The sequence below is a fragment of the Engystomops pustulosus genome, chromosome 1, assembly GCF_040894005.1.
Source record: "Engystomops pustulosus chromosome 1, aEngPut4.maternal, whole genome shotgun sequence".
Classification (NCBI taxonomy): Eukaryota; Metazoa; Chordata; class Amphibia; order Anura; family Leptodactylidae; genus Engystomops; species Engystomops pustulosus.
Window position 1 is genome coordinate 177,988,058 of NC_092411.1, and position 27,655 is coordinate 178,015,712.

Below are 27,655 nucleotides of genomic sequence, written 5' to 3' on the forward strand. Positions count from 1 at the left end.
AAACGGGAGATCCGTCTTTTTTGCAATTTTGGTTACCTGTATATCTACCTTAGGGGGGTTATCCCATAGGCGAGAATCCTGCTCATCAAATATTAAACGGTTCTTAAATTCTCGGGATACCGAAATTCTGTTCTCTGGCTCTCTCCACTCCTCTAAGATTAACTGTTTTAGGGTATCATTCACTGGAAATACTCTCCTTCGTTTTGCTTTTAGAATACCAAAGAGTTCATCCTGAACTGATTTGGATTCTTCAACATCCTCGATCTTAAGCGTATCTCGTACAGCTTTTAGCAGAGCATCTAAATCTTCAGACAGAAACATATATTTTGATTCCATTTTACATGCCGAGGAAGAGGGAGGTGGTTCCATTTCAAATAATTCTACATTTGATGTGGATGCCTGTTCACCCTCGGAATCTGATTCTGAAAGGGATTCTACCACTCTGGGTCTTTTGCAAGGTGGCTGTAACTGCGGAATCAATGCAGAAATGGATGAAGACACTGATGTCTGAATCTCACTCTTTATGAATCCTTTCATTTCATCCATAAATGACGTTCTTTCCTCTCACATTAACCCATCAATACATTCCTTGCAGATTGTCTTTTTATAATTAGGAGACAGTTTATTATAACACATATTGCATCTTTTTGAAGACGCTTTTTTCCTTTCCACCTCTTTAGTTTTCTCCTTCTCCTTAGTATCCTGCTAAGAGAGATGGAGATCAGGAATTTACAGAGATCTTTTCGGTAAAGGAGGATAATCCCCCCGTCCCCCCAGATACCCCCGAAACCACTCACAGGAGTTATAGGCGGGGGTTCTGGTAATGTCACATCCATAATCAGGGATTCCATGCCTTCAATCTAAACAGAGTATCACGCATTTAGATAATTCCAAACATAACATGTACTACAAGAAGACAAAACCTGACCTTATACAGAGTTTTTGCCGATTAAAGCTGCACCTGCATAACAGAATAAGGCAATTTAGATATTATACAGCAACATTAAGGTCATAGACCTGACAAAGTACCTTGCACCCACTGTTTAGGAGTGTCACGACCGAGTCACCGCTGATGTAATCCTATAGACCTCAGAGCAGCGTGTAGGTCGACCAGCGCTGGCGTCACGAGTAGATTCTGTAGACCTCAGATCAGCGTGCGCCATTTTTAAATTTTTTGGCGCCCTGCGCCGGCTTCAAGGGCCGGAAACGTCACTTCCGGTGAGACGCGGTCCACCGGAAGTTGTCATCAAGCTCCCGACACGTGGCCGGGAGCACCAAGATGGCGCCGCCGGGTGTCTTTGGCTTCCCGGAGCCGCAGGCAGAGCCGGCTGGAGACTTCGTGGGACCAGGAAGAGGAGGCACGGCGCTGATCGCGATCCCAGGATGAAGGTAAGTACCCGCTCCTATTCAAAAACTCCCCCATACAGTCCCACATGGCGGAGACCGGAGGAGTACTCTCCACTCCCTGCCCGTGTAGGGACAGGAAGCCACTGGTATGTGGATGCAGGGGGGGGTGTTTTAACCTCTCCGCTTCCTGTCCCTGCAGGGTCAAGGGTCATCCTCCATGTGGGGCCGTCATGGGGGACGCTAGGGGAAACCATAGATTTTACTCTATGGAAATAGAGGAGAAACCAGCACACCCAGGAGACATGACTACTGCAGGAATAGGCTAAACTGAGGAGGAAAATAAAAGAAACTGCTGCAAATAGGCAATCAAGATAATAGATACAAGTTATTTATTCACCCAAAGAGCAATTCATCTGTAAAGAAAAAAAACCCCAAGTTGCGCATTAAGGCCGAAGTGTGGTTAGTGGGAGGCAATGCTCCAGTAATAATAAGGTTACATGTATTTGGTGAATTATAATAATCAGGACTCTACAAATATGCTCAAAAAGGGGAAACACTGAACACACAAATATTTATTCAAAAAGTTGTATTTATTTCATCAGTTAAACTTTATAGAGGAAGTGCGAATCATATGTAATAAACATACGTAATTAAACTTCCTCAAGAAACAAATGTTAAAAGTAAATAACTAGAAAACTAAATATGCAACTGATTTTACAGGTATGAGGCTTGTACAGTATTATGAAAACTGCTGTGACATATTACAACTAAAAGTTCCAAAATAAAAAGCACATTTTTTTATTTATTTATTATTTTTACATATAATAAGCTGCACACAAATATACTATGTTGTCATCATCCGTGGAGCTATGCTCATGGACATCAACTCCTGGAAAAGTAGTTTACAGGCATATGGCATCCGTACCAAGGATATCTGAAAGGGAAGGAAAACAAGATAACAGGATAATCCATTGAATTATTCAAACATTTTATCCATGTCCATTACCTCATCACCTACTTTTCAACACAACATTTGCATAACATAAATATAACATGATTAAACCTGTTAAAAGGTCAGGAAGGTGTTAAAACCAGTTATTTGTGCATCCAAAACCAGTCTTGGACTACACAGAGAAGCTGTAACAAAGATTTGCATACATTCAGTGTGTTTGACCACATCTGATGTAAATAAAATATGAAATAACAGAAACCTTTATACAGCAGTTTCAGAAGTTCTGCTCATATGTTCAAGTGGATCTAAGAAATGTCAAACTTTAAACTGACTGCAGAATATACCAAATGCAACTTACTTGTGTTTTGTTTCTGCATCCTCTGCATTCATAGGTGTGAGTTCTGGTGTTTGCTATAGCCATCAAACCACAGAGATTGCAGACATGAACTTGGTAGGGATCAGAAGCTTCAAATAATCTTTCCCTCAGAAACTGTGCAGCTCCGTGTGCAATCTGACAATCACGTTCCATTTCTCCAAATCGGAGGCCTCCATCACTATTAAAAGGCAAGATTATGACCATGATAATAGAAGAGCCTTTCAGTCAGCATGTATTCGCAGCATTTTATATTGCATGGCATTCATGTAAACATCTAAATAAAGTTCCTGACTAAGGCCTCATTCACATGGCCATTGGGGGGGGACGTACGTATAAGCGGCCATGCCGCTCCTTCTTTCGGTGTGCGGCTGTGTCCGCACCGTTTTCTATGGAGGGGTCACCTCCTCTTCCTCTCCAGCGCACAGCGGTATGCCCGCCGTTCGGGCATACAGCTGTATGAATGTACCCTGTGTTTTTTCCTAACATGATTTGAACACTTACCGTGATCTGCCTTCCATAGGCTGTCTGTTAAGAATCTGAATTGGACCTCTTGCACGGGAATGAATTTTATCATCCACCATGTGCTTCAATCTCTGATAATAAGTAGGTCCAATGAAGATCTGTGATGTGATTTTCCGTCCTGTGAAGCCATTATATAAAACCTATGTATAAGGAAGAGCAAACCATAAATTTAGACATAGCACTGTAATATGCATCAACATATTAGGTTCCACTCACAAATGAATATTTTGCCACTGGTGTATGTCTTTACAGAGTAGAATAACCCTTCTTGGGGGACGCAGGGATACCTACCATGTTAACGATTTTATTTATAGGTTTTACAGAAAGTAGGGGGGGATTATTTTTATAAAAAAATATTTTTGCAGTTGTTTTTCAGGCCCCCTAGGATAGGACCCCAAAGCAGTGATAGCATACCTTTTGGAAACCAAGTGTTCAAACTGCAAACCAAAGGCCACTGATCACAATAGTGCCAATACTGTAATTTAACCAAATATTACCAATAATACCTCAGCACAAGTGCCAAATAATAGTGATGCACGATGAGTAACAACTTTACAACATAAATACCATTATAGTGATAAGACTACATTATAAAATGTCAATATTACCAATATCACCACTACAGCTCTACAGGACAGATACATACACTAGACAGATACATATTTTGCAGCAAAAGAGACTTCATCAAAGAAGGTACAGGTGCTGAAGGTAGTCAGTGGAGAGTACATCTCTGCGTTCCATCCATTTCCCACTTTGGAGTAGCCTGTTCTGGCACACCCAGGGATATTTCCTACAACAGTGGCAGGGGTCCCTTTGAGGCCCTGGGCAATTGCAGGAAACCAATTGCAAACACAGGCCCCGAGATGACAAGTTGCAGTGCAGAGAGTAATACACTGCCACTACACACAGCCCCCTATATGTGCTAGAATATGTGGCAGTTCTGATCTCAAAAAAAAAATTTCAAGAGCTCAATTCACTAACTGGGGTATGTATATGGGGCACATTGAGAGCTAAGCTGAGTCAGTCGACTCCACATCGCCCAAAAGATGAGGCAGGCATGGCGCTGTCTGACTTTTATGACTACTATATGGCTGGCATGATCAGATACCTGGGTCACTGGGTGCTGAACCAACCACTACTCGCCTGCAGCACTACATGAACCTATCCACATTATGGCCTGTCTTCGAATTCCCGATCATAATATAAAAATGGTTATTCCTGGTGGTGATCCTCCTGACAGAAAATATCGCCCAAATGTTCGACACCCCACTTTTTTTTGCCATTTTGCAACATAAAAAGTGATCAAAAGGCCATACAATCCTCAAAATGCTTGCAATGAAAACATCTCATCTTGCAAAAAAAAAAAAAAAAAAAAGACACACAGCTCCATACAACGAAGTATGAAAAAGATATCAGTGCCAGAAGATGGCGAAATTATGATTTTTTTTTGTACAGAACGTTTTAGATTTTTAAACCGTATTAAAATACATTAAAACCTATATCAATTTAGTAACCCTGTGATGTCATTTGGGGCGTACAGGGAAAGCCGTACGAACCAAGCCCACAAGAAAATGGTGCAAATGCAATTTTTACCAATTCTGCTGCATTTGAAATCTTTTTTCCCTGCTTCCCAGTACAAGACATGGAAAATGTAATACAATCATTACAAAATTAAATTTGCTACGCAGAAAACAAGACCTCATACAGCTCTTAAAAGCTATAAAAGTTATAGAGTTTTGAATATTAGTAATGAAAAATGAAAAGCAAAAACGGGCCTGGTTGTTAAGGGGATAGAGAAGTTGACTCTATGGAAAGGTCGTTTCCCAACCCTAGCTGAGGAAGGTATTGCGGAGTTGTGTTCCACCCACCCCAGAGTATCCATATCGGTCAATTACAGGTTGATACAATTTGTATTTCACTTTGCAGGATGGGTTGTGTGCTGACTACCGATGCACAGAATCAGGTGCTGAATTCAGTCACATGAGCTGGAGCTGCCCTCCGCTACAGGCATTTTGAAAGAGTGTGATTTTGAAAAAATGTTGTCCTCCTTTCTGCCAAACCCAGTACCGCGCTCTCCAGGAGTTTGACTTTTGGGCCCGATTTCTGAATTGATTGGCCTCATTATCTAAAGATAATCCTACGAGAATCACCTTAAAAGGAAATCTACCGCTTGACCAAGGCTGAAAATGACCTGAGCACACCATGCTCCGGGCTCTGTATTACTGATCCCAGCACATAGTTTGGTTAGGGACAAAAACCAATAGTCAAGTCATAAAAATGATTTTATAATATATTCAAATGAGGTTCTGGCACTCTTAAGTCACCAGGCCAATTCTGCGCACCTCTAATAATTATGTACACCTCCATGTTTGTCCTTGTCATCCTCACGATGCAGAGAGCCGGTGTCATATATACACACACACAAATATACATATGGCTGCACAAGATTAAGTGGCGAAGCATGCGTGAAGTGCTGAGAGCAGAGTGATGTCACCGTCTCTCAGCACCAGGAGGAATGCCAGAACAAACATGGAGGTGTGCATAATTAATCAGAGGTGCGCAAAATGAACCTGGTCACAAAAAAAATCCTTTTTGTGACATCAGCATTGTTTTTTTTTGGTCCCTAACCAAACTATTTCCTGGGATCAGTAGTACAGAGCCTGGTGGGTGGTGTTCTCAGGTCATTTCAGCCAGAGCCATGTGGTGAATTTTCTTTAAGGGCCTATGACTTTGTGACAGCCATAAACCCCCCCTCCATAGTGATGATGTGGTGATGGAAGGAGCTGTGCTGGAAGTGAAGACAGATATAAGCTGAGAACACCAATTACAAAATTGTGTATCCTAGACAATGATATTGTATATTTGTGGGGAAGGGGAGGGTGGGTGTTAAAAATAACGTTCCTGGTACCTCATTTCCTCTAAGATGATATCCATAGTCAGATAATAAATTAGAAATCTTCTGCACATTGACTGCATCATTAAATGGGGTTGCATCACCAATTTCTCCCTTGTTTGCCGATACCTACAATTTAAAGATAAGTGTGTAAAAATAAAATAAATGATCAGAAATTAAATGATAGCTTTGACAATATCAAATTTATTCTTTACCTTCCCTTGAAGACATTCGATCAAGTGACCAATAGTCATGCGAGAAGGGATGGCATGAGGATTGATTATAATATCTGGTGTAATACCTTCACAAGTAAAAGGCATGTCCTGAAATAAAAAAAAATAAATTACTACAAGTAATCTTAAAATGACTTTTGTAGTTTGTTGTGTTCATAGATATAAAAAAACATAATTTTATCATTTTATGATTAAAATTTTGTCCGATTACAAATCTCAAATAACATTGTTGGACACAAACGCATGAAGGCATGCACCTAACAAAGCCAGTTGTGTAGAATGAAGATTCAAATATTAAGTTCTGTACTTGTCACAAAAAACAAAATCAAACTACCTCCTGCCTGTACTGAATGCCGCAGGTTCCTTTCTGCCCATGTCGGCTGGCAAACTTGTCTCCAATTTGAGGAATACGCACGGAGCGAACCTAGGATGGGAAAAAAAAACATGGTAAAAATATATTTATTAAACTAGCCACAGAATTTAATTTTTTCAATAACTTGAGGCAGTAAACTATAAGTGTTAGTACTATTGTGCTTACTCTGATTTTGCAGAACTTATAACCCTCCTGGTTAAGAGTAACCATGACTTGATCCACAATGCCCGTTTCACTTGTACGCAAAAATGTGCTACAATCTCGCTTTGTGTAACGTCGATTTGTACTATCTAGCTCATCATCGTTTTCCGGCAAGGTCACTGTTTTTCCAATGATTACATCATCTCCGGACACTCTGACACCAGGAGCAATCAACCCATCATCATCCAACTTGTCGTAGATGGCGTGTCTCATGCCTATAGACAGTTGAGTACAGGAATTAATTTTTCTTCTTCTAGAAAGTACATACTTTTCCTAGTGTTTAAATAGTATTATACACATATTACAAATATTAAAGGAGGTCTGCCAACAACCGGATCTGTAGGTCTGAAGATGACCATAAAGTGGATACATAGTGACAGGCTTTGAAAAATACCTTAACTCATCCTACAAAAAATTAGCCATAATAATACTATAAAATAAAAATCCTGAAAAATAGGGGGAATAAGCTTCTCACTAAAATGTTTTAGACAATAAGTATAATAAACAGAGAAATAATTCTCTGATTACCCTGGCACGTCTCACGGGTAGGTTTCTCAAAAACCTCTTCTTGATCAAATCCTTTTTTAGACTCTTGTTCCTTGTAAGAGCGATAGAAAACAGATCTGCAAAACAAGTTGAAGTGAAAGGTGACCAATTTTTAATAACATGTTTATTTTAATGAAGTAGAAATCTCAGAACAGAGCATGTAAGTAGGCAACAAATCAGTGAAAGAGTACATTGTTAGGCCCTATACACGTTTACAGTGCCCATAAGGTTGCCGTATGAACAGCAGCTAGCATATGACCGCCAGTGAAAGTGTGTTACTTATCCTCCTCTTTCTCCTGTACCACACTGCAGCTTCTTCTGTTGTGCATGTGCCGCTGTGGGTTCCATAGTAGTTGTATGTTGCGACATCAGGACCCGTAACAGAACTGGGCCAAGAGCAGTACAGTACAGCTGACATGTACTTACCACTTCTGGGTCCTCTCCTGCAGGCTCTCTGCTCTGGGTCATGCCCTTGACCAATGTTCCATAACTGCACAGGCTGCATGTGGGCTGTTGGCACGGCTTGTGAGATGCATGTGTGCTGCACTGTATGTACATGCCCAGTAATGAAGCTCCTCTGCTATAGATTAAAGGAATAAGGCACTGGGAAAGAATGCCCACATTTATCTCAAGCACTGCTACAGTGACCAGGAAAACAGGGCTGTGGAGTCGGGTCAGTGACCATTTTGGTGCAGCCCAAGTCCAATGAGCTCTTTCATAACTGATTCAAGTGTTCATTCCTGCAGGAGGTTGGGTAGTGGTGACTGCAGCTTAGAAGTTCTCAGCTGCTCCTTGATCCTCTCCTTTAAATGGTTGCATGCTTTAAGGTCAAGAACCAGAGCATTTGGTTGCTGGGGGGCATTTATAATATTTTGGTTGGTTGGTTGGTTGGGGGGGGGGGGGGTGTTATGGTTAGTGTTGTGGCCCCTTAAAGTTGAGCAGTATGACAATGTTGCCCTTGTACCTATAAATGTTGTTCACTAATGGCCCAAATCCTTAGATCAAAAATATAACCGGCATTTAACGCCAATTTCCAAATTTTTATCATTTACTATATGTTTGTAAAGTCAGTCAGTCCATTTTATCACGACTCCACCAACATTGTCACCGACTCCATTGCCCGAAGTCCTCAGATTCAGTGATCAGCTGCTGCAGAAGTCCTGTGTGTCTCCCGAGTGACGTAACTGCTCTTATATGGAGGCCAGGGATTGATCTAATAGAGTTACCTTTGTCCCCCATAGCCTCTCTGAGTGTATACTGATCTTTCCAGCAGGAAGTGTGTCTATGGACATGAGAGGTTTCCTGGTGTATACACTGAACGTGTCTAAATTAAGGTGTGAATAAAGCCTTTCACAAGTTATTTATATTTGTGTATTTTCAAATTTTGAAACCAATTCAAAATACCTGAAAAATCCTCGGTCCACAGCAGAGCGGTTCATGATAACAGAATCCTCCTGATTGTATCCAGTATAAGAGGCAATAGCCACAATGGAATTAATGCCTGGAATTTTGAAAAATAAAATAGATTATGGCTTGCATTCTGTAATTGTAATGCAACACAGAAAGGAGTTAAAATATTTCTTTTAAAGGTACTAAAACTAAAAACTACATAACGACTTTGGTATGTCCATCGTCACAGTGAGCCAAAGAATAAAGAAAATGTCCAACAGTTGTACCAATAGTGAAATACAGGCTACTTAAAGGAAACCTACCACTTGTAGTGGCAGGTTTCCGATGGAAATACCGGGCACCAGCTCAGGGTGAGCTGGTGCCGGAGCTTATTTTAGTTAGTGTTTTAAACCGGCGCTCGGCGCTTACCGTGCACGCGGCTCTCATTCACTTCCTATGTAGCCGGGCGCACGGTAAGCGCCGAGCGCGTACCTGCCTGCGCCGGCTAGAACGTTTAAAAAGTGTTTTAAACCGCGATACCGCGGTTTAAAACACTAACTAAAATAAGCTCCGGCACCAGCTCACCCTGAGCTGGTGCCCGGTATTGCTATCGGAAACCTGCCACTACAAGTGGTAGGTTTCCTTTAAAGGCAAAATAACCCCCCTAAACTAAATATATTTTCATAAACTGCCATTAGAGAGCATTGCCCCTATCCCTTCATTGTCCCTCTACATGCCTGTAAACCTAAGCAATGAGGTCCTAAAGCTGTATGCAAATGACCTGTGAAATGTCCAATGAAGCATTAGCATATTCAAGCTGTCCACTCTATTCATGAGTGGGAGGCACAGGGGTGACATCACTGCCTCTGACCATGTGACCAGCCTCATTTACATAATGAAGAAATGATGATTTTATAATGATTAATGTATGAAATAACTAGATAAAGGCTGGGATGGCATCCTAGTGAGCTGCTCCAACAGGTAGAGGTGACAGGACTGGTGGCAGAGACCTGATGACAGGTGTCCTTTAAGAACACCTGACTTACATACGACCCCTAGTTACAAACAGACCTCTGGATTTTGGTAATTTACTGTACTTTAGTTCTAGGCTACAATAAACAGCTTTAACAGTTATCACTGGGGCCTGTAATTAAGATTTATTGTTAATCCTGGTTCTTAGGAAAACCCAATGTTTTTAAATTCCAATTGTCACAGAGACCAAGAAGATTTTGACTGGGGTTACAAAAATAAAGTATACGGTTCCGACTTACATACTAACTCAACTTAAGAACAAACCTACAAAACCTATCTTGTATGTAACTTGAGGACTGCCTGTACATAAAAATAAAGCCCACAAACATAGATAAGCAAAATGCAACTGCGGTTAAATGCACAGACTATTTAATGGTGCTAGGTGCTACCGGGAGGTAAAATTTTTCTACAAAACTCATCGAGTCGGTTGCAGGAAAGATGAGGGATGAATATTTTTATAGACGTCTATTTATAAATAAAATTGTTACAAAACAATTATAGTGCTATTTGGGGCCGACGCCAGCCCCAGACCCTCCACCCCCACCCACAGAGCAGGCCTAGCCTGACGCCGGCCAGAGACGCACCACCTGAAGAGCAAGCAGACGACAACCCCCCTCCCCCCCCCCCCACACCATAGAGTGGGCCGATGCCTGCCCCAAACCCCTACAGAGTGTGGTCAGCTGGGGCTGACACAGCTAAATTTATTTCATTTTTGGGGGACTGAGGGCAAAACGCTTTTTTTTAAAGCCGTTTATTTTTTACTTTTAATGTAACTTTTTGGGAGTTTTTTTAATTACATTTTTTTTTACAAGGGTGCATTCGTTCCTTGCTAATCTTATAAATAGATCACAGATAATAGTGTTCTAATGGTAACAGCCCATTGGATCACTGTTATCATAGATCTGTATACAGAGACCTGCAGAGAGGATACATATAGCACCTTCCCTGCAGCCTCTCACTTTATACAGGGGCTGCTGTGACTATAGGATTGGGCTTTCACAGACAGCTCAATCTTGTTCATGGCTCTGTATGCACGATCGCACAAAGCCAAGGGGATGGGCAGAGCGACTCGCTGCTCCAGCCCGCGGCCGTTGTAGAAAATCATGTGTCCTGAGCTCCGGTCACATGACTTTCCATCGGATCCGCAAGATGGCTTGGCAAGAGAGGAGAGGGCAGCACTATATCGTGTGCACGCGAGCTGCGATCCTGGGCAGCTCACGACGGCAGCCTAGCACCCAGCCGGCAGAAAACCAACAAGCGTATTTATACACATGGTGGTTTTTTGGGGTGGGGTCATCGTTTTTGCAATCTCTGGCGACATGTCCTATATTTTTCCGTACACAGTCCCAGTACCCTATATGTCTATGGGGACCGTGATCCGGCCATAAACTCTTTTCATGTGCATGAGGCCTAAGAAGATGGAGAGTAAATAAAAAGAGAAAGGCAGAAACAAAACATTTGAAACATTCTTGATGGGTTTAAGAGTAGTTAACAGTTAAATCTTTGCATAAAGTAACAGTACAGTGTGTGCAAAGGAGAAATAACAAATTGTTCATTTTATAGTCTTCATTTTACTACAGGTCTCTGTCTATTTTATGCTGTATGGGATCTTAGCAAGCTTCTACAATTTAGCAGAGGTTTAAATGAATAACGTTGATTTGGAGGAGAACCAAAGAAGGTGGTTACACAAGTACTTTCCTCTGATACCAAACACAATTGGTAATGTTGGCAAAGTTAGCAATTACTTGAATATAGATAAACATTATATTAAGAAAAGTGAATCACATTGAAAATGCTAAATACTATACCAGCATTTCTGAACCCAAATAAAAGTGACTTGTAATTCAAATTACTCAATATGTTCTATTTTAATTTTCATTTAATGATTTATAACTCAAACATTTAGTACCTTACCAGCAGGTAATTCTCTGAATCTCAAGTACTCCATAGACCGTGTAGTCACCAGTGGTTTTTGGGGATAATACAATACATGAGCCAATGTATCCATTCTCACATGGAAATTTGTGATGTAGACACCCATGGCTTGTTTACCCATAGCAGACTGATATGTGTTCCTAGGTGACTGCAGAGAAATAATGATTGTTAGAAATTTTCAGCATCAGAATAATTCATAACTAGTCAACAATATTTCTATCCGCCCATTTAACCAAATGTTCATTTCAAAAAGATTTCAATGCCATTCCTTACAGATACTTGTTTCCATAATACAGCATTTCCCGTGCAAAGGAATAATATCTGTTTTGTATTCACTAGGAAGGAAAAACAGACACACACACACACACAACTAGAAGGCTTAAAACAATACCTGGTTATGATCAGGGAAAGGTATAATGGATGCACAGACTCCTAGGATCATAGAAGGGTGAATTTCACAGTGTGTATAAGTTGAACAATATGCCACACCCTTCTCTTGCAAATCATCTGGTGTCATCGCAAGCATAACAGTCTCCTCTTCCAGGGTATCAATATATTCCACCACTCCACTTGCTACAAGGTCCTGCCAACTGTACAAAGAGGAAATTAAAGCATTTTATGTCCAGGATAAACTTTTACATTATTCTTCCACCAAAATGTGCGATTCTCCAGGAACTAACGAATCTTCTGACCTGTAATTATTGTATTCCCTCTCTTTTAGCTGGTCAATATGTCTCCTCTTCAGCAGCAACTTTTGCTTTTCCACAATCAATAGAGGTCTGCATATCCTGCCAGCATCTGTGTAGATTCTTATCTCTCGCTCTCTTATGTCTCTGATCATGGACACCTGAAAATTGTAAGGTGAAATGTAAGTACATGCTATCCCTTTCTGGAAAATGAACTAGCAGGTTCCAATAGCCTATGCGTTGCTGATTTTAAAAATGCCTTGGTTAGCATTCTGACAAAGTTTATAAAGTCAGCTGCAGCCTGTGTTCACAAAACCTTTGGTACAAAAAAAAAAAAAAAAATGTCTTTATTTCACCATATTCTGACACCAATAACGTTTGCATACTTTGGTGTATAGACTTGTGTAAGGCATAATTTTTTGAACTATGTAATGATGTTTTCATTGCTACTGTCTTTGGGACTGGTAAACCTTTTGATCCCGTATTATTTCAAAATTGTATTTATTGATAACGGTAAAAAAGTGGTAATTCTGACAGGCTCATAATTTTATTTGTTTATTTGTATATCAATTCTGTAGAAATTTGAACTTTGAGGTTTAAAAAAAAAAAAAAAAACTTAAAAAACTTTTTGTTTGACCCTATAGGGTATTTGAACTACTATATTTCAGTGGATGGCAGTATTGGAGCCGATCTGTCACCGCTTGTAACACACGGGACTGGTTATCAAGAGAGATCTGTCGCAGCCTATCATGATAGGTAAGGATCATTGCTCACCAGGCATGTACGAGATGACTCATCTGTGAGCCATCTTTTTACATCCTTAATAGCTTGATGTTCATATAAGTATGTCAAAGAGCGTTAAGAAGTTAAACATGTAAAGATAAATGATAATCAACAGATAGGTAATTATATTGAAAATATTCAGCACCTTTCTTGGACCATCAGATTATCCAAACAAAGGGAACCAGACTCATATGGCTCAGATTTGGGGCAGCATGTCAGACCAGAGGGAGCCAAGCAGATTTACACTTTACACGGGCTGTTGTCAATCACAGTTAGCACCACTTCCTGTTGATGACTCATCAATAGTTTCAAGCAGAGAGAAGAAACATATAAATTGAGATTTAATCCTACAAATCTGTGTGAAATCTACATCAATCTGCCCAGCTCCTCTGGCTCTAATATGCTAGCCTTTTATTGGGATAGATGATGTATTGGATTAAAGTTACAAATGGCAACATTTAATGATACAAGTGGTCCTTTCTTTTGGGGAAGAAATAAGAGTAGTGATCTGTGCAGAATAATAGTCCTTCCTTTTTTTTTAAACAGTTTCTCAAAACACTTTGTAGTTGTTAGATGGTGTTCCATTTCACAACATCTCCATTCTCTTCCCTGTCAGATTTTCTAACTGCATCACCTGTATGCAAGCTAACAGTTTATCCTATTACTATTCTGTCACTCAGAGCCATGGTAGCTTTTGATTGGGCAATTCAGCCAATGACATCACTAGACGTCAAGCCTCCCATGTTACTTCTCCCTTCTATTTCAACTTAATAAAACACCACATTGGATCACCAACACTCAGCACCATACTTATCCTCATTCTGTCCAGCAAACAAGCCAGACTTTTCTGGAAAAAGAAAGTCTGTAGTATATGTTCAGCAAATATACTTCACATCTAACAAAAGCTAATATTCTTCTTTATTCAATAGAGGACAACATGCACATACAAACGATCAACGCGTTTCGACGCCTAAACGTGGGTTTCATTTGGTCTATCTGTATGTGCATGCTGTCCTCTATTGAATAAAGAAGAATATTAGCTTTGTTAATACACAAAAAGAGGGGTGAACTGTCTCTACCCATTTTTTGACTGTTTTTGGGGGTGATTATGCTTAATTCACCTTCTCCTATGTAGAGCGTAATAAGGCTCATGTTATAGCAATCAATAATGTACATTTTTGCAGTGTAAATCAATAATGTACATTTTTGCACAGCAGAAAAAAAAAAAAAAAAAAAAGATACCTCAGAGACAATGATGTCCATCTGACGACGCAATTTTCGAAGAGTATTCATCAGTTGTTCTGGATCCTTGTGTATGCCAACCCAACACCCATTAACAAATATTTTTGTGGCACTGAAAAAAAAAAAAAAAAATACAATTTTAATGTTTAGAAACAAAAATGGCTACTATATACCTATAGGATCGATTTCCCCATTACAAGTCCATTGATGCCTTCTTTATTTCTTTAGGGGCCTTTTAGGTACAGATGCTTTTTTTTTTTTTTAAATATCCTGCACATTTACAGGAGAAACCTGTTACAGTTACACTTACTCTGCAATCGCTGCTGGGGATATTTCTTCAAGATTTTCCATACTCCATTCCTCCAAAAACTCCAGAATTGGGGAAGGCTGGGACCCAACAGAAATATATGCCATCAGAGCCAAATTTTTCACAAGTCCTACAGCATGACCCTGTAAAATTACAAGTGGTACAATCATTATGTGGAAAAATGCTATAGCAATTACAATTACTACAAAGCAACCAGAAAAAGATCCAATAAAATGTTCAAACGCAAATACATAATATTCCAAAATTGCACCAATTCATAAAAATTGCCAAACATTGAATCCAGTGTAGAAAAACACGAATAATCCTGTTGACATATATACAAAATCAATATTGCGTAATATCATTATGCAAGAGTACTAACTTTTGTTCATTAATATTGACAGAGTCCACATAAAAGTTGAAACAAATTAGTCAAATGCATCAATAGTGGAACCCTAAAGAATTGTTACAGCAGAAATGCATGTTCAACCTTCTACCAATTCTCACTTCATTCAGTTTGTGAGAATAGGATCTCTTTGCCCGCAATCTGCAGGGGGTCCTTTCTCGTGATTATTGGGGGTCGATTGAGTCAGATATCTACCAATCAGGTTGTTATCCAAACTATCCAAAAGGTCAGCGATAAGAATTAAACTTTAAGGAATACATCCTATCTTTTCTTTTGTACTGTTGTTGCCTTTTTAAACTTAGTTCTATATACTTTACCTCTGGAGTCTCCGCAGGACACACCATTCCCCAAAGAGTGTTATGCAATTGCCTTGGCTTAGCAAGTTTACCATCTCTACCAATAGGAGAATTCAACCTCCGCAAATGAGAAAGCGTTGATGCAAAAGTCAGTCGGTTCAACACCTATAAGGTTACAGAAAACTTAAATAAGGTTTCATTTTAAATTGTGCTAAAAATAGAGTGTATATAAGAGCAACAACAAATTTCTGGAGATTAGAAAAGGGAATGTTTAAGTACAGTATTTTCATATTTTTGGGAGTTGCTAAGACACCAGAGACATGAGATGTCACAAAAGAAGGCACAAAAGCTTTTAAGCCTTTTCCTCACCTGTGATTTTACACTTGTAACAAAAGTTTCCAGAGACAAGACTACACACTACACCAACTATACTGCACCACAGGTGATATCACAATTAACTTTTTTTTACTACATATCCTACCTTTTAAAGTGTATATACAGGTTATATTTTTTGCCTAATTTATTCCATTTTTACCCTTTCCCCTGAGGCGGCATGGTCAACCTGAAATGAGCATTCTGACCTCTATATGTGTTCACACATGGCATTTACATTATTTACATTGTTTTAAAATGCAATACAACATCCAAGGAGAGGAGATTTGCAAATACATTTGCATCTACAAAATTAAACCGTTATCTCAATGTGAATGCATGCGTTTACAAAGCAGTGTTAACACAATGTTAACAGGAATGTTAACAGCTATTTCACAAGGCAAATCTCCTGCACTCAGTTGATGTATTGCTTTTCAAAAAAGCAATGTAAACACCAAATATAACCAATATAAATGCGGACTTACCTGAGACACACCAGCCCTAGCTTGATGAGCTTTCTTCTGGTCTCCCCAATTACCAGTTGCCAAAGAGTATTTTAGCCCATCTGAAATTATACGAGTCTTAATTGCCAGCTCCAAGTTAAAATCTTTCCCTCTATCAATGAACTTCTGGGCATATATCCTTACTTCTTTCAACAAGTTCTTAAACATTCTACAAAAAAAAAAAAAAAATTAAATATTATATTAAATACATAGATGTATAGTATATAAATGTATAATATATGTATATATCACATATATTATATATATAAACACGCACACACACATATATAATTTATTTTTAGAGATTAAAAAACATCACAAAAAAAAAAAAAAAATAGAAAATTACCCTCTGAATAGGAATGCAAGTAGTGGCCCTGCAAGATCCAGCCTTTTGTTTCCATAATGATCTCTGTCATCTAGCTCTCGCCTTCCGAGGGCTGCAAGAAGCAACCTGTGAACCATGTACCTTAAATACAAAAAAAAAATTTTAAGGACTGCTGACCTCAATATTATGCATTATGTCTACAAACAATGACAGTATGTATATCACTGGTTGTGTGGAGGACAAAGGATTCATACACAGATTTGTGCAATACCTATTGCAATGTTTATTGCACAATGTAGCAGGACATCAGTCTCAGACAACATCACTTACATTTATAATTTATAAGCCTAAAGCTGTGACATTTGCACTTAAAGAGGACCTTTCACTCTATTGAAAAAAAAAAAACAACACTCTAGTTGCTGCTTACTAATGTAAGCAGCTCCTAGCACCACTCCAGTATTAGTGTTAAACTGGTCACCTCCTCCACGTACCAGCCACTCATGTAAACTGTAGTCCGGCGTTCCAAGTCTATGGCAGTGCAGTGTTCGCTAGCTTTATTGGTATGTTCCAATAAAGCTAGCAGTTTAACACTGATAATACTGGGGTAGTGCAAGGAGCTGCTTACTAGAGCATTTTTTATTAAATATTAGACCTCCTCAACATCCAAATAAATTGCTGTGCACAAAGAATAAAGTCTGTATGAATATTGAATATTAAAAGCAGACTCTACTACAAGGATGGCATTTAGGTGCTTTAGCATAAGTGCCTAATAGTTCGACGTGAAGGTTGCTGATGCATAACTGGTACAATAGAGTAATAGACTAAAGCAAATAATAGAGCAAATTAAGAAATAAAGGAAGTGAAGTGTGATACATCTCCCTTCTTATGCATTTACTTTTGAGTTTGGCTGAGAAAACGTAGGGCCATTGTAGTAATGTTTTCAGTACTAAAAATCACCATGAACATTTATCAAACATAAAATACAAACATAAACATAAATACGCAAACCTTACCCCAAAAAATAGGCTTTTTTGGTCTCGCAGAAATCACTGACACCAACGTGAGGAAGCATTTCTTTCTGAAGAACTTCCTTGGCATATTTAATTCTTTTTTCTTTGGTGACACCAGGTTTTGCACCTCTTGATCCTATGAAGTTCAGAGCAACATTCTGTTCTTGAATAACAAAGGCTTCATCAAGGGAAGGCTTAACCTGTAAAATATAAATGTAGTAAAAAACTCACACAGGGATATATTGTTATGTAAAGGAATTTGTCTGAATGTACAGCAAAGTCTGCCACAAAGATAAAATGTCATTTTGAGATAATTCTACACATAAACCGCATAGGCAAAGTATCTCCTACTTACCATTTCCATCATTTCAGGATCTTCAAAATCATAGATGATATGTTCCAAAATGTCTCTATCGGACACAAATCCCAGAGCACGAAACACAATGATGATGGGCACTTCTTGTTTGATATAAGGCAAGGTTGCAACAATACGTTGGCCAATGGCACTTTTCTTTGCACCCTGATAAAATAAAGACAATTATAACCCACTAAAGCGGTTTTCCAGAAGAAAAAAGTTAGGCCCTATCCGGCTGCTCTGGTAATCTCTGGGGGTACACCTGACCCCCATTCTCGTAATACATGGGGATCCCATCACTGATAGGATAGGACCTGTGGCTAGAGCACAACTTACTTTGTGAGAAAACCACTTTAAATATTAAAGCAGAGTTCAAAAATATAGATAGCATCATTATAAAAGACTGGGAGTGCCTTTATCGGTCCAAGGGCTGCACTAGTAAACTGCACCAACAACCAAAGTACAACACAAGAGTCCACCCCAGAAACCAAATATTACATTTGTACAATAACAGTCCACAGAGCAGACTACAAATACAGTGCACAAACCAGAAAATAATATTATAAAACTATAAGTTCTGCATTTTTTTGCAGGGACACCAAATATCAATATGATGCACAAAGTCCTGGCACTGCGGTCGGTTAGTGAAAAAGGTCATTGCACCATCAGGGATTCACAGACTGACCAAGAAAGTATGGATCACAGGGTATTGTTACCAGTCATGGCTGCATATTGGAAGTTTATTAGCACTAATAAGGAGCCCCATAAATATCACATCTAATTTAATAAAAGTAAACATCACTGTGCAAATAGCCAAAACTCATAATAAACACAAAATGTGTTACCTAATTTACAATATAATTTAGGAATCTCATACCCAACTTTGTTATAAAGCTGCTAAAATACAGAGTACAGAGATATCAGATGTAGTATACCTGGCCTCCTCTTGCCAGCATGCTGACCCATATGGAACTTGTTGGCCTTGATGAGTTTTCCAGACAAGATCTACATTCTGCTGTGTATGCATACTTGGAATCTTTTTTTGCAAACACATATACTGTGTTCGTAGCCATTTTTTCTTGTGCAATTAAGACCTAAAAGGAGAGAAAATACAGTTAGAATATTTATAAAAACATTATAAATGTAAAGATAATAAATAGTAAAGGTCAGGTTCAACAAGCACAAAACTTCCAAAAATATATACTCTGCCACAGTTCTATAGTAATAAAACCATCGAGCGTAGAGGATTCACCCCCATGCGTATCGCCTGTCTAGCAGGCTTCCTCAGAGGATACTGTGGTAAAGGAGGTTCATGCCTTATAACTGTTTGTCTGCCCTGGTGCGGCCCAATCACAGGAAAAGACGAAAAGTATGAAAATATAGACCGAAAGCGCGTCAAACCCAGAAATACATGGGTGCATATCACACGATAGGACAAAATACGTCTACAAATTGCAAAAAAAAAAAAAGCCCTTTGAAAGCACATTATGCATATTGCATTATAATGGAATTGTGTGTTATATCTTACCTTGCACCCTGACAGAATGCTCTGTGTTTTTCCAGGGGTTGGGCTTTTGTTTGGATGCATTTAAAAAAACATGTCACTTGTCTGTGCCGCAGCGGATGTGTCTAGCAGGCTTCCTCAGAGGATACTGTGGTAATGGAGGTTCATGCCTTATAAATGTTTGTGCTCCTGTACAGCTCCTCCATCATGCTCCTTCACAGAGCTCACAGCCTGGTGAGCTGACATCAGTGGGAGTGTGAGGAGCTGTACAGGAGCACAAAGGTGGGGCCAAGAGCTGAGCAGTCTGCAGCACAGACAAATCACATGTTTTTTAAATGAATCCAAACCAAAACCCAATCCGTGGGACTAAACAAAGAATTCTGTCAGGGTGCAAGGTAACTTAAAACACACACCTATATTGTTATACAAATAAATATTTGCAATGCAGCTGTAATGGGCTTTTGCAACAAGGTGACAGGTTCCCTTTAAAACATTCAGTTCTGCAGTAGTATGCTGGATGACACACACTTTGTGGACCTCAAAGATTAATACTTGGTGACCAGCTATTGAGATCCCAAATGTGACAAACAGTGGTAGATCCTAAAGTTACACCCAAACATAAGATGAATAGATATAGAATATAAACAAAGCACTAGTACCATTAAAAGGCCATATACCGGGGGGCAGGGAACCGGCCGGCCGGCCATATACCGGGGGGCAGGGAGCCGGCCGGCCGGCCATATACCGGGGGGCAGGGAGCCGGCCGGCCGGCCATATACCGGGGGGCAGGGAGCCGGCCGGCCGGCCATATACCGGGGGGCAGGGAGCCGGCCGGCCGGCCATATACCGGGGGGCAGGGAGCCGGCCGGCTATATAATGGGGGCAGGGAGATAGCTGGCTTTATACTGGGGGCAGGGAGATAGCTGGCTTGCTGGCTTTATACTAAAGATGCAATGACTGGATATATACTGGGGGGGACGAGCTAGCTATATACTGAATGGAGGCTGTGACCAATGCATTTCCCCCTCTAGGCTTATACTTGAGTCAATAGTTTTTCCAAGTTTTGTGTTTAAGTTAGGTACCTCGGCTTAGACTAAGGTAGAAAGTCTGCATACCCATAAGGCTATACTCATACTGCTGTATGGGGGACATATATAAGAATGACGTATATACAGCCGATATATGTCCCCCATAGACAGCAATGGGCAATATCCCTCTGTGAAGAGGGGCAGGAGTGAGCAGCGCTCACCGTGCTACGGTACGGCGGGCAACAGCAATGTGAATCCGCCCTAAAATAAGTAAATTCATACAATACACAGTCAAGGTGTAGAATAATTACAGCATTGGTGAAAAAAAAAAAGAAAGAAAAAAAAGAATGCTCAATACCTTCTCAGATCCATTGATAATGAAGTAACCTCCAGGATCCAGTGGGCATTCATTCAACTCACAAAGATCACGATCTGTCAGACCATTCAAAAGGCAGTATGTTGACCGCAACATTATGGGGATCTTTCCAATAAATGTCTTTTGATGCTGAGTCTGAATCTGTTCTTCACCTTCTTTTACAACAGTTTTTGTAATATCAACATATAGAGGGGCGGAATACCTAAAACACAAAGAGAATAATGATGTACACAAAAAATGGGGTTGGGGTTAAAGCTAGGGTTGGGGTTAAAGCTGGGGTTGGGGTTAAAGCTGGGGTTGGGGTTAAAGCTGGGGTTGGGGTTAAAGCTGGGGTTGGGGTTAAAGCTGGGGTTGGGGTTAAAGCTGGGGTTGGGGTTAAAGCTGGGGTTGGGGTTAAAGCTGGGGTTGGGGTTAAAGCTGGGGTTGGGGTTAAAGCTGGGGTTGGGGTTAAAGCTGGGGTTGGGGTTAAAGCTAGGGTTGGGGTTAAAGCTAGGGTTGGGGTTAAAGCTAGGGTTGGGGTTAAAGCTAGGGTTGGGGTTAAAGCTAGGGTTGGGGTTAAAGCTAGGGTTGGGGTTAAAGCTAGGGTTGGGGTTAAAGCTAGGGTTGGGGTTAAAGCTAGGGTTGGGGTTAAAGCTAGGGTTGGGGTTAAAGCTAGGGTTGGGGTTAAAGCTAGGGTTGGGGTTAAAGCTAGGGTTGGGGTTAAAGCTAGGGTTGGGGTTAAAGCTAGGGTTGGGGTTAAAGCTAGGGTTGGGGTTAAAGCTAGGGTTGGGGTTAAAGCTAGGGTTGGGGTTAAAGCTAGGGTTGGGGTTAAAGCTAGGGTTGGGGTTAAAGCTAGGGTTGGGGTTAAAGCTAGGGTTGGGGTTAAAGCTAGGGTTGGGGTTAAAGCTAGGGTTGGGGTTAAAGCTAGGGTTGGGGTTAAAGCTAGGGTTGGGGTTAAAGCTAGGGTTGGGGTTAAAGCTAGGGTTGGGGTTAAAGCTAGGGTTGGGGTTAAAGCTAGGGTTGGGGTTAAAGCTAGGGTTGGGGTTAAAGCTAGGGTTGGGGTTAAAGCTAGGGTTGGGGTTAAAGCTAGGGTTGGGGTTAAAGCTAGGGTTGGGGTTAAAGCTAGGGTTGGGGTTAAAGCTAGGGTTGGGGTTAAAGCTAGGGTTGGGGTTAAAGCTAGGGTTGGGGTTAAAGCTAGGGTTGGGGTTAAAGCTAGGGTTGGGGTTAAAGCTAGGGTTGGGGTTAAAGCTAGGGTTGGGGTTAAAGCTAGGGTTGGGGTTAAAGCTAGGGTTGGGGTTAAAGCTAGGGTTGGGGTTAAAGCTAGGGTTGGGGTTAAAGCTAGGGTTGGGGTTAAAGCTAGGGTTGGGGTTAAAGCTAGGGTTGGGGTTAAAGCTAGGGTTGGGGTTAAAGCTAGGGTTGGGGTTAAAGCTAGGGTTGGGGTTAAAGCTAGGGTTGGGGTTAAAGCTAGGGTTGGGGTTAAAGCTAGGGTTGGGGTTAAAGCTAGGGTTGGGGTTAAAGCTAGGGTTGGGGTTAAAGCTAGGGTTGGGGTTAAAGCTAGGGTTGGGGTTAAAGCTAGGGTTGGGGTTAAAGCTAGGGTTGGGGTTAAAGCTAGGGTTGGGGTTAAAGCTAGGGTTGGGGTTAAAGCTAGGGTTAGTAGGGTTAAGTCTAGTTGGGGTTAAAGCTAGGGTTGGGGTTAAAGCTAGGGTTGGGGTTAAAGCTAGGGTTGGGGTTAAAGCTAGGGTTGGGGTTAAAGCTAGGGTTGGGGTTAAAGCTAGGGTTGGGGTTAAAGCTAGGGTTGGGGTTAAAGCTAGGGTTGGGGTTAAAGCTAGGGTTGGGGTTAAAGCTAGGGTTGGGGTTAAAGCTAGGGTTGGGGTTAAAGCTAGGGTTGGGGTTAAAGCTAGGGTTGGGGTTAAAGCTAGGGTTGGGGTTAAAGCTAGGGTTGGGGTTAAAGCTAGGGTTGGGGTTAAAGCTAGGGTTGGGGTTAAAGCTAGGGTTGGGGTTAAAGCTAGGGTTGGGGTTAAAGCTAGGGTTGGGGTTAAAGCTAGGGTTGGGGTTAAAGCTAGGGTTGGGGTTAAAGCTAGGGTTGGGGTTAAAGCTAGGGTTGGGGTTAAAGCTAGGGTTGGGGTTAAAGCTAGGGTTGGGGTTAAAGCTAGGGTTGGGGTTAAAGCTAGGGTTGGGGTTAAAGCTAGGGTTGGGGTTAAAGCTAGGGTTGGGGTTAAAGCTAGGGTTGGGGTTAAAGCTAGGGTTGGGGTTAAAGCTAGGGTTGGGGTTAAAGCTAGGGTTGGGGTTAAAGCTAGGGTTGGGGTTAAAGCTAGGGTTGGGGTTAAAGCTAGGGTTGGGGTTAAAGCTAGGGTTGGGGTTAAAGCTAGGGTTGGGGTTAAAGCTAGGGTTGGGGTTAAAGCTAGGGTTGGGGTTAAAGCTAGGGTTGGGGTTAAAGCTAGGGTTGGGGTTAAAGCTAGGGTTGGGGTTAAAGCTAGGGTTGGGGTTAAAGCTAGGGTTGGGGTTAAAGCTAGGGTTGGGGTTAAAGCTAGGGTTGGGGTTAAAGCTAGGGTTGGGGTTAAAGCTAGGGTTGGGGTTAAAGCTAGGGTTGGGGTTAAAGCTAGGGTTGGGGTTAAAGCTAGGGTTGGGGTTAAAGCTAGGGTTGGGGTTAAAGCTAGGGTTGGGGTTAAAGCTAGGGTTGGGGTTAAAGCTAGGGTTGGGGTTAAAGCTAGGGTTGGGGTTAAAGCTAGGGTTGGGGTTAAAGCTAGGGTTGGGGTTAAAGCTAGGGTTGGGGTTAAAGCTAGGGTTGGGGTTAAAGCTAGGGTTGGGGTTAAAGCTAGGGTTGGGGTTAAAGCTAGGGTTGGGGTTAAAGCTAGGGTTGGGGTTAAAGCTAGGGTTGGGGTTAAAGCTAGGGTTGGGGTTAAAGCTAGGGTTGGGGTTAAAGCTAGGGTTGGGGTTAAAGCTAGGGTTGGGGTTAAAGCTAGGGTTGGGGTTAAAGCTAGGGTTGGGGTTAAAGCTAGGGTTGGGGTTAAAGCTAGGGTTGGGGTTAAAGCTAGGGTTGGGGTTAAAGCTAGGGTTGGGGTTAAAGCTAGGGTTGGGGTTAAAGCTAGGGTTGGGGTTAAAGCTAGGGTTGGGGTTAAAGCTAGGGTTGGGGTTAAAGCTAGGGTTGGGGTTAAAGCTAGGGTTGGGGTTAAAGCTAGGGTTGGGGTTAAAGCTAGGGTTGGGGTTAAAGCTAGGGTTGGGGTTAAAGCTAGGGTTGGGGTTAAAGCTAGGGTTGGGTTAAAGCTAGGGTTGGGGTTAAAGCTAGGGTTGGGGTTAAAGCTAGGGTTGGGGTTAAAGCTAGGGTTGGGGTTAAAGCTAGGGTTGGGGTTAAAGCTAGGGTTAGGGTTAAAGCTAGGGTTGGGGTTAAAGCTAGGGTTAGGGTTAAAGCTAGGGTTAGGGTTAAAGCTAGGGTTAGGGTTAAAGCTAGGGTTAGGGTTAAAGCTAGGGTTAGGGGTTAAAGCTAGGGTTAGGGTTAAAGCTAGGGTTAGGGTTAAAGCTAGGGTTAGGGTTAAAGCTAGGGTTAGGGTTAAAGCTAGGGTTAGGGTTAAAGCTAGGGTTAGGGTTAAAGCTAGGGTTAGGGTTAAAGCTAGGGTTAGGGTTAAAGCTAGGGTTAGGGTTAAAGCTAGGGTTAGGGTTAAAGCTAGGGTTAGGGTTAAAGCTAGGGTTAGGGTTAAAGCTAGGGTTAGGGTTAAAGCTAGGGTTAGGGTTAAAGCTAGGGTTAGGGTTAAAGCTAGGGTTAGGGTTAAAGCTAGGGTTAGGGTTAAAGCTAGGGTTAGGGTTAAAGCTAGGGTTAGGGTTAAAGCTAGGGTTAGGGTTAAAGCTAGGGTTAGGGTTAAAGCTAGGGTTAGGGTTAAAGCTAGGGTTAGGGTTAAAGCTAGGGTTAGGGTTAAAGCTAGGGTTAGGGTTAAAGCTAGGGTTAGGGTTAAAGCTAGTGCTGTATTACTAGTAAAAGAGAAAATGTCCACATTGCTATCATACCATAATATGTCTATTACTCAAAAACACAGAAAATTTTCTTACGTTAAATTCCTAAGTCTGGCTTCATTTGGCATCATTGGTGAAGGAGCTCCATCTCTCTCCCAGTGCGTAGGTTTTGAAAGGTAGATTTGCTCAAACTTTAGAAGGTATCTTGGCTGTAAAAATATAGAGAAAATGCATTTTTAACAATGCTATTATTGTGATGCCATTACATAGCAGGCTACAGTGAAGCTTGTGAACTATTTGGGATGTATATTTTTGAAAAATTATTCTTAAAGAGGACCTGCATCCATATAAAAGGCACCAGGAGCTCCTTACTAAAGTAAGCAGCTCCTAGTGCTATAGCAGATGCAGCAGTGTTACACTGATAGCTTTATCAGAAACCTCCAATGTCGCTAGCAGACACTGCCGCACTGTACAATAGGAATGCCAGAACGCGCTGAAAGCGGTTGGGCGCATTCATGAAGTGGCGATGACTGAAGCATGGCCTATGGCTCACAGCGCGGTCTGGCGTTTTTATTGTACAGCGCAGCAGTTTCTGCTAGCTTTATCGGTGACTCAAATTTAATGTTACTGTTGAGTGTGGCTATGCAGATTATCAGCATAGAGCATTTGCTACACATAGAATGGAGGCAGAAGCAGACATGTTCGTAGTAGTACAGTAGGGCAGGCTTCTTGCATATTCAGCTTCCATGGAGAGTGAGATGGAGCTAGCAATAAGCACACAGAGCATCTACATAACAGACAGAGCTGCCTGCTTCCAGATTCATCTTTTGTAAATCAGTGCTGTGGATGTTGCTATCCCATAAACAGCAGTTTGCTAGATATTATATGTTATTTTATTCCATTTCATAAGGTTTTTATTACAAAATCTTACCGGTTCTTCCACTTCTCCTGAGGTGTGCTGAGCTTCAGCTTGTAGATCTATTGGTGGGGCATCCTCCACAATTCTCTGAACAGACATTTGAATGAATTCATCAAAGGAGTCAAGCTGTTGTCGCACCAAACCCTTCTCATCAAAATAAGAGCTAAAGAAAAACAAGAAAGACAAAAAAATGCTACCTTTCTGACATGTAAACTAACAAACCCACTTATTTTAAAAGCAACACATTTATAAAATGTTTGCCCCATGAAAGCCATTCATATTTATACTGCCATAATGTTGGTGGTGAACCACTATTGAGACACCTACTGGGGGAGAATTATCAGAACTTTCTTAAAGCAAAACTAATTGCTCCACGAACCAGAGCACAGCTTTCATTCTCCCACAGCAGTTTAAAAATTTAAACCTGACCTCTGAGAAACTAGAGTTTTGCTTCCAAACACTTCTGATAAATCCCCACAACCGACAATATGCTTTTCTAGTGTTACTGCCAAGTGTTCCTATTAACCACTCCCCAATAAATTATATGTAGTAAAAGCCAAGTGGATTCAACACCAGATGACATTGCTCTCATAGCAAAGATTTATCCTAATGATGGTTTTTTTATGTATTGTGATAAGCCACCGTGCAAACATCAAGTAATCAACCAAGTTGAACCATCAAATAAGCAGCTTCTATATGGAGATATAACATCTGATCAATAAGTAGGCACTCTGAACTCCCTGTACTAGTATAAAGAATGGGTGGACAATTATACTCTTATACCGCGTTTCACCCCTTAAAGGAAATCTACCATTTGCATTATGAAGCAAACATACTTTGAGAATGCTGTAGCTACACCGATACAGAAACAACTGGTTTAATCCCTGAACCAAAGGGTTTTGCTACAGCATTATCAGGGTATGTTTGGTTCAACTGAAAACAAATGGTAAATTTCCTCTAATCCTCCAACTGTAAGTTCTTGCAAGCAGGGCACTATTAGTATATGTCTCCTATGAGTTGTAAAGTGCTGCAGAATTTGAAACAAGTATATAAAGATTATTATTAGCCATCCCTTGCAACCCAATGCAATGTGTAAAGATGATAACAGAAAAAGGCTTAAGTCTTAGCTAATTTACAAAACCTCAGATCCCTATGATGCTTCTAGTTTATTAACTAGAGTGCTAGATCCAAGTGCTAACAGGATCTGCTGCCATAATATGGCTAGATCACAAAGCCTTCTATCTCGGTAGGATGAATAACTTTTTATTTATAACCTTTGCTTTGCTGCATGTCTACCTTAGTTCCAACTCCCCCTGTGTGTTAGCAGGCGTAGATCATTGATTTGACAAGGTTTGGGGAAAAGAGAATGACGCTTCCTATTCTAAGCTTACCTTATGACAATCCAACAAGCCTCCTGCCATAGATCGGGAGTGATCTCATCATCATCCTCATCATACTGCATATCTAGCAGGGAGAGTATAGTGTCTCTGTTAGTACTTAGTACATAAAAGGCCTATATCTATGTCACCCATTGCCACCCGCTTACCTTCATCCGCGTCGTACATAATGGCGGCTTACGGCTGTGCACCGGGGGATGAGAAAACTAGAAAGATTCCTGGGACGGCGCACGAGTCGCAACAATCAGCACAACACAGCCGCCAAGATTGGAGACTGCAGTGGGACTAGACACGTTTCCGTTTCCGGGTCAATCTAGCTCCGCCTACCTGTGTCAAATCCTTTAACCTGGAAACCAAACATTTCAGTAAACCATCACAATGCGGCGGTTTAAGTGCCTCCTAGTGGTGAAATATGAAAAAAGT

The 27,655-nt window shown here is 41.1% G+C and overlaps 1 protein-coding gene across 1 annotated transcript; it reads right to left on the reverse strand.

Moving 5' to 3' along the window:
• Nucleotides 1–1,918: 1,918 nt before the first annotated feature.
• On the reverse strand, nt 1,919–27,561 carry POLR2B (RNA polymerase II subunit B). Its single transcript, XM_072113988.1, has 25 exons — nt 27,382–27,561; nt 27,227–27,299; nt 25,848–25,998; nt 25,013–25,125; nt 20,975–21,194; nt 19,020–19,178; nt 18,085–18,249; nt 17,733–17,929; nt 16,741–16,860; nt 16,377–16,563; nt 15,541–15,684; nt 14,821–14,960; nt 14,511–14,622; nt 12,492–12,646; nt 12,191–12,389; nt 11,779–11,947; nt 8,848–8,944; nt 7,426–7,520; nt 6,862–7,112; nt 6,658–6,747; nt 6,306–6,413; nt 6,106–6,219; nt 3,177–3,337; nt 2,658–2,853; nt 1,919–2,281 (listed from the first exon to the last, which is right to left on the reverse strand). Exons 1-25 carry the CDS (start codon nt 27,398–27,400, stop codon nt 2,192–2,194), a joined length of 3,525 nt encoding a protein of 1,174 aa, XP_071970089.1. The 5' UTR covers nt 27,401–27,561; the 3' UTR covers nt 1,919–2,191.
• Between the last annotated feature and the right edge of the window lie 94 nt (nt 27,562–27,655).

Coding starts and splice junctions, on each gene's coding strand:
- POLR2B (XM_072113988.1), bottom strand. Junction 16,861..17,732: donor AAAAAAGCCTATTTTTTGGG/GTAAGGTTTGCG, acceptor TTTGTATTTAAG/GTACATGGTTCACAGGTTGC. Junction 11,948..12,190: donor CTTTCCCTGATCATAACCAG/GTATTGTTTTAA, acceptor ATTTCTCTGCAG/TCACCTAGGAACACATATCA.